The sequence below is a fragment of the Anabrus simplex genome, chromosome 1 (genome assembly GCF_040414725.1).
Source record: "Anabrus simplex isolate iqAnaSimp1 chromosome 1, ASM4041472v1, whole genome shotgun sequence".
Lineage (NCBI taxonomy): Eukaryota > Metazoa > Arthropoda > Insecta > Orthoptera > Tettigoniidae > Anabrus > Anabrus simplex.
This window is the reverse complement of record NC_090265.1, coordinates 606,493,877-606,506,012: the sequence shown is the minus strand read 5'-3', so window position 1 is coordinate 606,506,012 and position 12,136 is coordinate 606,493,877. Positions and strand designations below refer to the sequence as shown.

At 40.6% G+C, this 12,136-nt stretch overlaps 1 protein-coding gene across 1 annotated transcript in view; it reads left to right on the top strand.

Annotated features, from left to right (window-relative positions):
- Positions 1-11,600: 11,600 nt before the first annotated feature.
- LOC136857199 (pre-mRNA-splicing factor SYF2) overlaps positions 11,601-12,136 on the top strand; it is a 67,979-nt gene continuing 67,443 nt past the window's right edge. Inside the window, exon 1 of the mRNA XM_067135663.2 lies at positions 11,601-11,843. Within this exon, the coding sequence (XP_066991764.1) occupies positions 11,736-11,843 (108 nt within the window). The 5' untranslated portion in view covers positions 11,601-11,735. The remainder of the gene's footprint in view (positions 11,844-12,136) is intronic.

Here is a 12,136-nt window from a genome sequence, read left to right as displayed (position 1 = left end):
CCTTATAGCGACGATGGTACAGGAAAGGGCTAGTATCGGGAAGGATGCGACCGTGGCCTTCATGAAGATACAGCCCCAGCATTTGCCTGGTGTCAACATGGCAAACCACGGAAAACTATCTTTAGGGTTGCCGACAGAGGGGTTCTAACCCACTATATCCCACTCATGAGCTGTGGAACACCCCATTCAGTAGGACAAGCAATTTCCAGCACCGGTTTTGAAATAATATCTGGATGGGTGTAGTTGGAGGTCGGTTACATGGACTAATCATCTTTTTATTAATGATATCTTGCTCCTGTAGATACAGTACGTTACTGGAGCTTTCAGAGGACGTGTCGCTTCGAGTAAGCCGAACCACGTGGATTTTACACGATGGTGCAGACATTTCCCCAACGGTGGACAAGACAATGTGGAACTATCAATTGGCCAGCCAGATCTCAAGACTTTATTCAAATGGATTTTTATGTCTGGGGGGACATGAAAAACTATATCGTACTCAAGTAACCACTTCGGATGGCCTAAGTGAACGTATTTTTAAGCAGAAGAGGATATTCTGAACAACACTGGTGTCTTGGCTCGAATACAATCATGTATAGCCTATATTGTAGCGACTTATTTCCCGTCTTTGTCTACCGATTTTCATTAAGATACGACCACTAATAACATAAATATTTGAAAATTAAATTTTAGGCATTCGCCTAAACTGTCATTTCACTCAGCGTGAATAAAATAATTTATAGCCTGGATTGTAGTGGTTCATCATCCGACTTTACATTCCGATTTTCATTAAATTCTCTTCAGCCGTTTTCTCGTGATTCATGTACAGACAGACAGACAGACAGACAGACAGACAGACAGACAGACAGACAGACAGACAGACAGACAGACAGGCAGGCAGACAGACAGACAGACAGACAGACATTACGGAAAAGTAAAAAAAATGCATTTCCTTGTTACTGTGGACATGACCGATACAGATATGCCATTCTTTTCAAATTCTGAGCAATGTAAAGACAAAACTCTTATTTTATATATATAGATACATGTATGTGTTTGTGGAAAGCTGATTTCGTACAATGAGTAAACTTGCCTGTTCACTTTCATTTGTACAAGTGATATTTTGTATCGTACTGTGAAATTAATCATGTTATGCTTGTAGATATTTTAAAGTGTACTTGTTTGTGCAAGTTATTTTTTTTGTAGAAATGAAACTTCGGTCCCCCCCACCCCCACCCTAACCAGAAATATTCAATTCTTGCGTACCATTTGGCAAACCTCGACAAGTTGATTCGCAGCGAGAAGAGATACGATTCCATGCAATACCGTATAGAAGGAAATTAAAAGTTGGTGTCGGCTATATCTAGGCAAGGTCTTAATAAAGGAAGTAGTTGTATATACTCAAATTACTCTCGCATCTGTGGCCTTTACACCCTTACACCTTATTTCAGAACGTGATTAAAGCCGTGGAGGATAGTGGATTCCTTGTGATAAGAATTGTGACGGACAATCACAAAACAAACGTCTTCATGTTTAGACATTTTGGACAACCTCAAATGTCCAAACAATAATGTCCCAATAAATCTAGAAACGAAAAGTCAAATCCTAATTTGCGAGTACTTTTTTTATGTTTACTAGCAGTTTCCCGCTGGCTCCGCCCGCAATGTACAAAGTATGATGTTGTTCGTTACTATCCTCACGGATGTATTTGCAAAGTTTCGAGTAATGAAATAAAGCACATTATCTGCTGTGGTAATAGAATATAATATTATGTCAACAAAACAATTGAAAATATATCACAGAAAGAAATTGAATTAAACGTTCCTAGGAACAACACTACGCGCCGAACTGTTAAAAAGTCCTTCAAAAATCTTCGTCATGGAGACAAATGTGCTCATAACTTCTCTCAGAATCTACCAATTTAAGTAGTTATTACCTCGAAGAAAGCGCTTGATCCACTGAGTGTTTTTAGACCAAAACGAACTGCGTACCTCAATTAGAACGAAATATATGATTGCTTCAATGAGAAAAAAATGTTGAAGAAATGAGACGTCAAATTGAATGGGCACTCATAACTTTCCTCAGAATCAACCAATTTGAATAGTTAAGAGCTGAAATAGTCCGCCTCTGTGGTGTAGTGGTTAGCGTGATTAGCTGCCACCCCCGGAGGTCCGGGTTCGATTCCCGGCTCTGCCACGAAAATTTGAAAAGTGGTACGAGGGCTGGAACGGGGTCCACTCAGCCTCGGGAGGTCAACTGAGTAGAGGTGGGTTCGATTCCCACCTCAGCCATCCTCGAAGTGGTTTTTCGTGGTTTCCCACTTCTCCTCCAGGCGAATGCCGGGATGGTACCTAACTTAAGGCCACGGCCGCTTCCTTCCCTCTTCCTTGTCTATCCCTTCCACTCTTCCCATCCCGCCACAAGGCCCCTGTTCAGCATAGCAGGTGAGGCCGCCTGGGCGAGGTACTGGTCATTCTCCCCAGTTGTATCCCCCGACCAAGAGTCTGAAGCTCCAGGACACTGCCCTTGAGGCGGTAGAGGTGGGATCCCTCGCCGAGTCCGAGGGAAAAGCCGGACCTGGAGGGTAAACAGATGATAATAATAATAATAAAAAGAGCTGAAATAAAAGAGCTTGATCCACTGAGTGTTCTTAGGCCAAAACGAACTCCTTACCTCAATTAGAACCAAGGAGACAAAAAATTGATAAATCAAATAACTTGAAGAAAGCGGAAGTTAAGTGATTTATAGTACCTGGTGACAAATCTGTGAATGAATACCTTTCAGTTTAAAAAAATGGAGGAAATCGACCGGATAGAATAGCCGGACTGACTGACTTTAGTTTTCATAATTTTTTTTAAATATATAGATATCAAAATTATATTTATTCGCGGCGTCGACCTCTGTAGACCTTTTGCCACTACTTTCACCATAGGACAGGACTCTGCGTGTAAGTGTAATTGCGGAAGTGTAGAGTGTTGAATGTGAGTCCACAGGCCAGGGATATTAATCATTTACAATTAAAAAATCCCTGACCCGGCCGGGCATCGACCCCGGGGCCACCGGGTGACAGACGGACGCGCTGTGCCCTGCACCGCGGGGCCGGACCTGCGGGTACTTGATTCGTGTTGTTGAAGAGAGGCTGGAGTGTAACATTTGCTTCAGAAACATCTCCCTGCCCAGAGCTTCGACACCAGTAAATGGAAATGATTATACATCAGAACAGGCGACTTCGATACCCAAAACCTTGTTTCGTTGGTCTGATGAAGTATCTGCAGAAGCTTGTTGAAGCTGCTGCGCCCTACTGTCGGAAGTCATTTAAAATTACGAGCATAATACGAGGACTCTTCCCTTTCAGAATGCGTTCTGTTACAATGTGAGGTCAAAGAATACCAGCAAACTGTTAGTGATATTATCCTAACCGAGTTCGTAATACCTCTATTAACTGACATTGCGTCGGCAAGAACACAAAATGTTAGCCGCCCGGTGTATCTTCGTCCAGGAAAATCTTTAAATTGTGACATGAACCAGGTAAATTTTACCGTTATTTAATATTATTTTTCTTCTTAATCTGTTTACCTTCCAGGGTTGGCTTTCCTTCGGAATCAGCCTCAATCAATCAATCAATCAATCAATCAATCAATCAATCAATCAATCAATCAATCAATCAATCAATCAATCAATCAATCAATCAATCAATCAATCAATCAATCAATACTGATCTGCATTTAGGGCAGTCGCCCAGGTGGCAGATTCCCTATCTGTTGTTTTCCTGGCCTTTTCTTAAATGATTTCAATGACATCGGGAATTTATTGAACATCTCCCTTGGTAAGTTATTCCAATCCCTAACTCCCCTTCCTGTAAATGAATATTTACCCCAATTTATCCTCTTGAATTCCAACATTACCTTCATATCGTGATCTTTCCTACTTTTAAAGACGCCACTCATACTTACTCGTCTACTAATGTCATTCCACACCATTTCTCCGTTGACAGTTCTTCCCAGCCCAAACTTTGCAACATTTTTGTAACGCTACTCTTTCGTCGGAAATCACCCAGAACTAACCGAGCTGCTTTTCTTTGGATTTTTTCCAGTTCTTGAATCAAGTAATCCTGGTAAGGGTCCCATACATTGGAACCATACTCTAGTTGGGATCTTACCAGAGACGTATATCCTTATATCCTTATCTTTATATCCTTACTACAACCCCTGAACATCCTCATAACCATGTGCAGAGATGTGTATCCTTTATTTACAGTCCTATTTATGTGATTACCCCAATGAAGCTCTTTCCTTCTATTAACACCCAGATACTTACAATGATCCCCAAAAAGGAACTTTCACCCCATCAACGCAGTAATTAAAACTGAGAGGACTTTTCCTATTTGTGAAACGCACAACCTGTCTTTTAACCCCGTTTATCATCATACCATTGCCTACTGTCCATCTCACAACATTATCGAGGTCATTTTGCAGTTGTTCACAATCTTGAAACATTTATTACCGTACTCTGTACAGAATAACATCATCTGCAAAAAGCCTTAGGTACCTCTGATTCCACTCCTTTACTCATATCATTTATATATGTAAGAAAACATAAAGGACCAATAATAATGTCTTGAGGAATTCCCATCTTAAGTATTACAGGGTCAGATAAAGCTCCATCCCCTCTAATTCTCTGAGATCTATTTTCTAGAAATATAGCAGGGAGGGGGGGGCGCTAAAGGGGCCGCGCGTGCCAAGGGGCCCTGGCCCTTGGCCGAACCTAAAATTGTATTAAAAGGCCTGCTGCTCCACCTCCGTGCATGTATATGATTCATTTGAATATTTACGCTCGCAAAATATCGAACACGCACACTTCCCCACCCCCTTAATCCGGCCCTGCTGAACAGGGGCCTTTGTGGGGGATGGGAAGTTTGGAGGGGATAGACAAGGAGGGGAGGAAGCGGCCGTAGCCTTAAATTAGGTACCATCCCGGCATTTTCCTGGAGGAGAAGTGGGAAACCACGGAAAACCACTTCCAGGATGTCTGAGGTGGGAATCGAACCCACTTCTACTCAGTTGACCTCCCCACCAACCACTACACCACTGAGGCGGTTGTTATTTAATATTACTGAAGTGATTTACGAGCTTCAGTGAACATATGAGGAAACTGCATAGTGTTTTGTAGGCTGTCGTCATGTGTTGTCTTGAGGATATTTATTTGGGATTTAATATATTATTTCCCAGTCACAAGTCCAACGTAATATTTCACTTGTATCACATCAACACACATTTAATTAATTATCGTTTTAGACACAAATACAATAATAATAATGTTATTTGTTTTACGTCCCACTAACTACTTTTTAAGGCCTTCGGAGACGCCGAGGTGCCGGAATTTAGTCGCGCAGGAGTTCTTTTACGTGCCAGTAAATCTACCGACACGGGGCTGTCGTATTTGAGCACCTTCAAATACCACCGGACTGAGCCAGGATCGAACCTGCCAAGTTGGGGTTAGAAGGCCAGCGCCTTAACCGTCTGAGCCACTCAGCCCGGCAGACACAAATACACTTAGATAGATAAACTGAAAAGAATACTATTGTGTCTTATATGTGTAAATCCATGAAAGTATGACACTATATGCACTGTTCGAATACACAGATATCCTATGAAACTTTAGTAGCATAAACGTAATACACTGTACAAGATTGGGACGAAGTAGAACTCTTGGGGCGAGATACACTCACCAGGAACGTATAGAAATGCCACTTCGCAAACATGTCAGAAAAAACAACTGAAAATCTAGAGCGTAATTACAATTTGATATGAGTGTTATCAAGGTACTCGTTTAAAACAGCAATGATAATAGGTGAAGATTGAGACAATGAGACGGAAAGTCGTGTAGGTAAATGTACGTGTAATTTAATTAATTTCTGCATTAAAATTGCCTGGCAGTGTGCATATTGGGGGCATTGGAAAATTAAACGGTCGCTATCGCCATAAGGTTCTCCACAGGAACAAGTTGGGTTATTCGTAATATGAAATCGAGATAAGTATACAGGCACCCCTGTGGGTGGGGGCGGTAGAATAACACCCACGGTATCCCCTGCCTGTCGTAAGAGGCGACTAAAGGGGCCCCAGGGGCTCTGAACTTTGGAGCGTGGGTTGACGACCACGGGGCCTTTAGACGAGTCCTGGCATTGCTTCCACTTACTTGTGCCAGGCTCCTCACTTTCATCTATCCTATCTGACCTCCCTTGGTCAACTCTTGTTCTTTTCCGACCCCGACGCTATTCGGTTTGCGAGGGCTAGGGAGTCTTCCGTTTTCACGCCCTTCGTGGCCCTTGTCTTCCTTTGACCGACATCTTCATTTTTTGAAATGTCGGATTCCTTCCATTTTTCCCTCTGATTAGTGTTATATAGAGGATGGTTGCCTAGTTGTACATCCTCTTAAAACAATAATCACCACCACCACCACCACTAAGTATACAGGGGTTAATGAATGATTAAAGCGTAATCTAATTATATTAGTGATGTGACGTCGTGTGTACTTACCGTTTGCAAACCATGGGAGTGTGGGAATATTCGGTTGAATTTGGTAATAATATTGGCCTTTCGTACCAGCTGATATACGCCATTGTGTGGACCATGCGTGTTGAGCTTCGTGTTTAATACACGGAAGGAAATCAGAGACCGGAATTTTGATTTGTAATAAGTTCGTGGTATCTGCACTGGCCTCCTTGGCTGCTATATCGGCCATATCGTTGCCTACGTGCTGACTATGTCCTTTAATCCATAATAACGTTATAATAAAGCCAGATGTTTCGAGTTGTTAAAGGAGATGTTTAACTTCGTAGACATATGTATTTTGATTGTGGGAGAAAGGTTGTAGCGCTTTGTAGCACACTTTGAGAATCGCTAAATATATTTATTTTTCTGGAATGCAAATGTTGGACATATAATAGAGCTTGATATATTGCATATAATTCTGCTGTAAAGATAGTTCAATTATTAGGCAACGGATATTTAAAACTAGTTTATGTTTGTGGATCAAAAAATGCTGCTCCAACTCCAGTACACGACTTTGACCCATCGGTAAAAATGTGATAATCTGGTGAAGTAATTAAACTTTTTAATTTCTTATGAGCGTATGGTTTGAGGTTAGGTGCATGCATTGTTTGATTCGAAGAATCAGAAGGTACAATGATAATTGATGGACGGAATATTTGAATATCGTAGCTATATGAGTACATATTTAAGCGTGGTGTTCGTAATAAAATCTCAGCAATATGGTGCATTTCAGCATATGCCAGATATATGGCGGGGTACTGATGATTAGGTAGAGGTCGCTGTTGATAGTATTCATATAATAATTTGAATCTGGGGACGATAAGGGAGTTCGATCTGCTAATATGTTTAAGTAGAAATTTTTTCGAAATTTTTTTCCTTCGAATGTGCAGCGGTTCTTCTGTAGTTTCCACTAATAAAGCGTTAGTAGGGGTTGTTCGGAGGGCACCCACGCTGATACGTAATGCAGAAAATTGTAAACGATCCAAGGCTAATAAACTGTGTTTAGAGGCTAAATCGATAATATGTGCACTAGTGTATAATCAAGTGTGGAACGGATGGTTGCACGATATAATTGTAATGCGGACAATGGATCAGCTCCCCATGTACGTTTCGTTACCGTTCGTGATATGGTGATATAGCGATCAGATTTCCTAATTAAATACTGTATTTGGGGTTGCCATGTAAGTCTTTGGCCTATATAGACGCCTAAATATACGTGTTATGGGACAAAGGGGATGCTATAAGTGTCAAAGGTAATAGGACTTCTATCAAAGGTTCGTTTATTAGTAATAATTATCGCTGCACACTTAGATAAAGAAAGAGAAAGTCCGTGGGTCGTTAACCATCGAAAAACTAAACTCAAAACATGAGATATTGTGGCTCTACAATTGTCAATGTTTGGGTGGGAATAATAAATGACATAGTCGTCCGCAAAGGCTAGAATTCGAGCATGCGGTGTCACAATAGTTTCTAGATCTTTCATATAAAGAGGAAACAAAATTCCACTTAGTATCGATCCCTGTGGTAATCCCTGTGATGTATATCGTCTTTCAATTGTGTGTTGAGTTGATATGATGCTTAACCGACGGTTGGTAAATGATTGATTTAAAATAGAAAGAAATCTGATGGGAAATCCATAGGTATATAATTTCTCCCAGAGAATATGCAATAATACAGCATCATAGGCACCTTTAATAGCTAAAAAGACTGCAATGGTAGATTGTTTCCGCCATTTTGCTAATAAAATATCGAGTAGGAAAATAATGATAGGTTCCTGTGTACTATGACCACGTCTAAAAGCGAACTGATACTTAGGTAATAACGAGTGATGTTCTAATAACCACGCCATTCGTTTCATAAGGATTTTACAGAAAACTTTTCGTATACATGATCCCAGTACAATGCCACGAAAATTTGCAGGTTCTGTAGGTCGTTTTGCGGGTTTCAAAATAGGGGTTATGAAAAAATCGTTCCATGTTATTGGTACTTGTAACGTCTCAAGAATACCATTGTAATATTGTAGTAAATAAATTTGGACGTGGGGAGGAAGGGCCTTTAACATAAGATAAGTAATGGCGCCAGGTCCTGGTGATGAACTATTAACGGTGCATAATACAGATTGAAGTTCATTATATGTGATTGGGTTTAATAATGAAGTAAATTGACGAGAATTGTCCATTGAGTTAGGTAGAAAGGGAGGATTTACTGATACTGGGGCGAGGGTATATAGAAAGTCTTCTAAAACTTGTCGCGGATATGAAAAATGAGTTTGGTATCGGAATGTTCTAGTTATCATGCGGATAACATTCCAGAATTTCGCGGCTGGTAACTGTGGAGTTAGAGTAGAAATAAAGGATTGCCAAGCTTTTCGTTTTTGGGCATTAAAGACAAGCTTTGTTTTTGCTATATGATTTCGTAACTGGAAATAATGATGCTGGGTCATGGATTGGCGATATTGTTTAAATAATTGTTTTCTCTTCTGAATGAGATCGTGGCATTCTTGATCCCACCATTTTATTTCGTACTCCTGTGGGGGGTTCGTTACTTTAAGCGGTCTACACGGATGAAACATATTTAAATATTGGGTTAAATAAGGGAGTAATATTGAAAAGGTAATAGGTGACTCGTGTTCCTGCTGTAGAACGTGAATGAGATATGATTGATAATTTAAAATATTGAAATGTTTATAGGATCGGACATTACTTGTGAATGAAGGTGCCGTATACTGGGAAGTTATTGGCCGATTCCCATATGTTATTACAATTGGAAAGTGGTCACTGGTGTAGGTGTCGGATAATGTGTGCCAAGTGGTTATAGGAACCATATTTGTACGGCATAATGTAAGGTCCACGGCACTGGGTGGGGATCCATGTGGAGTTAAACGGGTTGGGGAACCATCATTTAAAATAAACAGATACTGATGATTGGAGGTAACAAGTAAATTGGAGCCTTTTATCGTGTCCATTGTACACCCCCACTCGGTGTGGTGGCAATTGAAATCACCGAGAATGAAAAGTTGTTGGAATTGTGCAAATTGCTGGAAAAATTGCGTCCATTGATTTTGAGTAACGTAAATGTGAGGGGGGCAGTAAATATTGTTAAAACAAGTATTATGGTGTATGATCCCTACTGCATACGTGTGTGGAATAATATATTGCAAAGATAGTTGAGTGAATTGTAGTGAATCTTGTACACATGTGGCTACTCCGTCAAAACCATTACCATCGTATCGGAATACTTGATAACCTCTTAATCTGAAAGAAAATTGTGGTTGAAACCATGTTTCTTGTAAGAAAATAATATTAGCTTGCGTTTCATTTATTAGAATTTGTAATTCATGTCGTTTAGAGGTGGCACTTCGACAATTCCATTGTAGTAATTGAATCATACGAGAATGTTCATTATATGGTCCCTTAGTTTATATAGTACATGGGGTATATGTGGTTCATGGCTCATACTTTGGAGTAACATTACCAACAATTGCTGGATTTCCTGATGAAGTCGTTCCTTCGTAGGAGGATAGTTTATGCCTTGTGGGGCTACAGAAAGTGGCTGCCCATTAGGTTGTGACGAACTTGATGGGTATGGTAATTGCGTAGGTTGCTGCATTGTACTTGTTGATGGGATAGAATTTACTGGAACCAAGTGCTCATTTCGCAGTATGGCCATACTGCCGGGCTCAGGTGTAGGAGGGGGAGATTGCATGATGACCTGAGTAAACTTACGTTTACGAGGGTTAGATGTCGAGGGAGATGAAGGATTCGATGGCAACGGAGGGAATTGATTTTCCTGTTGCTCAGAATGATAAATTGGAAGGGCGGTTCGAGCTTTAGCTTCTAGAAAAGACAGATATTCGGTGCTCATTAACCGTTTAATTTGAACCTGATACTTGTGTTCAGGACAGATCGAAGAACCCGTAACATGATTTTTCTTACAATAAACACATTGCGTGAATTGCTCAGTACAAGCCTGAGTTTTGTGCTGCTGAGAACATTTTCCACAACGTGCATTTTTGGCCTGACATTGTCGTATTGTATGTCCATAGGGCTGGCATTTGCGACAGTGGATAGGGGAAAAAAATATAGGGTTCAACTTCCATATAAACCTTATATAAGGCAACATGGGATGGGAGCGTTTGTGCCCTGAAAACTATTTTAATAGAACCCGTGGGGAGGTATTGGGTTTCTCCATCTTGAATTGCGCGACGATTAAGTCGTTGAACGCTTTTAACAGGTACTTCAGATTCCAAGTACTGTAGAATTTCTTTATTAGTTACACCTTTTTCAACTCCACGAATTATTCCTACTCGCAACACTTGCGAAGATGGAATATAGGCTTTAATTTTTAGGGTTTCAAGAATAGGGCTGCTCAAAAAGGCATTGGCTTGAGAAGCCGTATGGAAAGTGACGTCTATTTCGTCCCTTACGTTGGATAGATTTGACGTTTAACTTAGTTTTATAGAATCGACGACCAAGTGCCATAGGGTGTAAACTACCTATGTTTTGATCGTTACTGGATTCCACGAATACGACATATGGTCCATGGTGAAAGCGATTATAATATCCCGGGGGGGGGCTGCTTTTGACACCTCGGATTGTTTGTTAAGTTGTTCTGTATTAGGACGTTCTGACACTTCCGTATTACGATTACGGCGCTGTGAATGTCTCAGTTGACTGAGAGCCTTGCATTTGTATCGTATTACTCGGTGAATCCGTTATGGATTCCTCATCCATGGGTATGACAATCTCGCGTTCCACTAGTAATTTAGACCCGGACAATACCAACGTTCCTCCACTGTCGGTCTCCATAGTTCACCACTGCTTCACTACACATAAGCGAACACAATTGATTACCACTGCCGCGCACAACTGACCCGCACAAAGAAGGTAGTATTCCGCACGACGATTCAAGTAGAACTGCTGTCGTCATAATAATGCGTTAAGACCTTTGCGCGTCTATGCCTGCCATCTAGCGGAGAATTTTTGTCGCAGCCTATTCGCGGAAAGGTTTGCATATAGCAGGCAGTATAGGACAGGACCACACAGGACATTTATTCTCTTTGGGACAGGACGGGTCGAGACGGCGGTGGGATAATGTCACTGTGTTTGTTATTATAAATCATAACCTTGTATTCAGTCCGTCTTAGAATATACTTTTATTTTATAATTCTCCTTCGTCGAGGTAACAATGAGTGGTGGTGCTAAATTGGATATTCCAGAGACGTCTAGTGCTTCATCTGTCTCCGAGAAATATGCTGATCGTATGAAAAGGTTACGCGATCTTCATATAATGAGAGTAAGTTTTCCTGTGAATTCATACATCTGCGTGGAAAGATATATATGTTATTCTTGATTTTTATTTTTTTTCTTCAAAGACTAGAATATTTTTGTAAGCATCTCAACCAAAAGTGGTTTGAAAAAACACACACACATATCTAAATAAAGACCAATAATCTAACATTCCACTCAGATTTGGCAGGTTATTTTTAATAACATGGGTTATCTTGCAAGTTATTTTAGTATATTCTTAGTGAACAATCCCCTTAATTTCTTCCTGTGAAATGTTGTGTACTGCAGCCCCAGAATCGT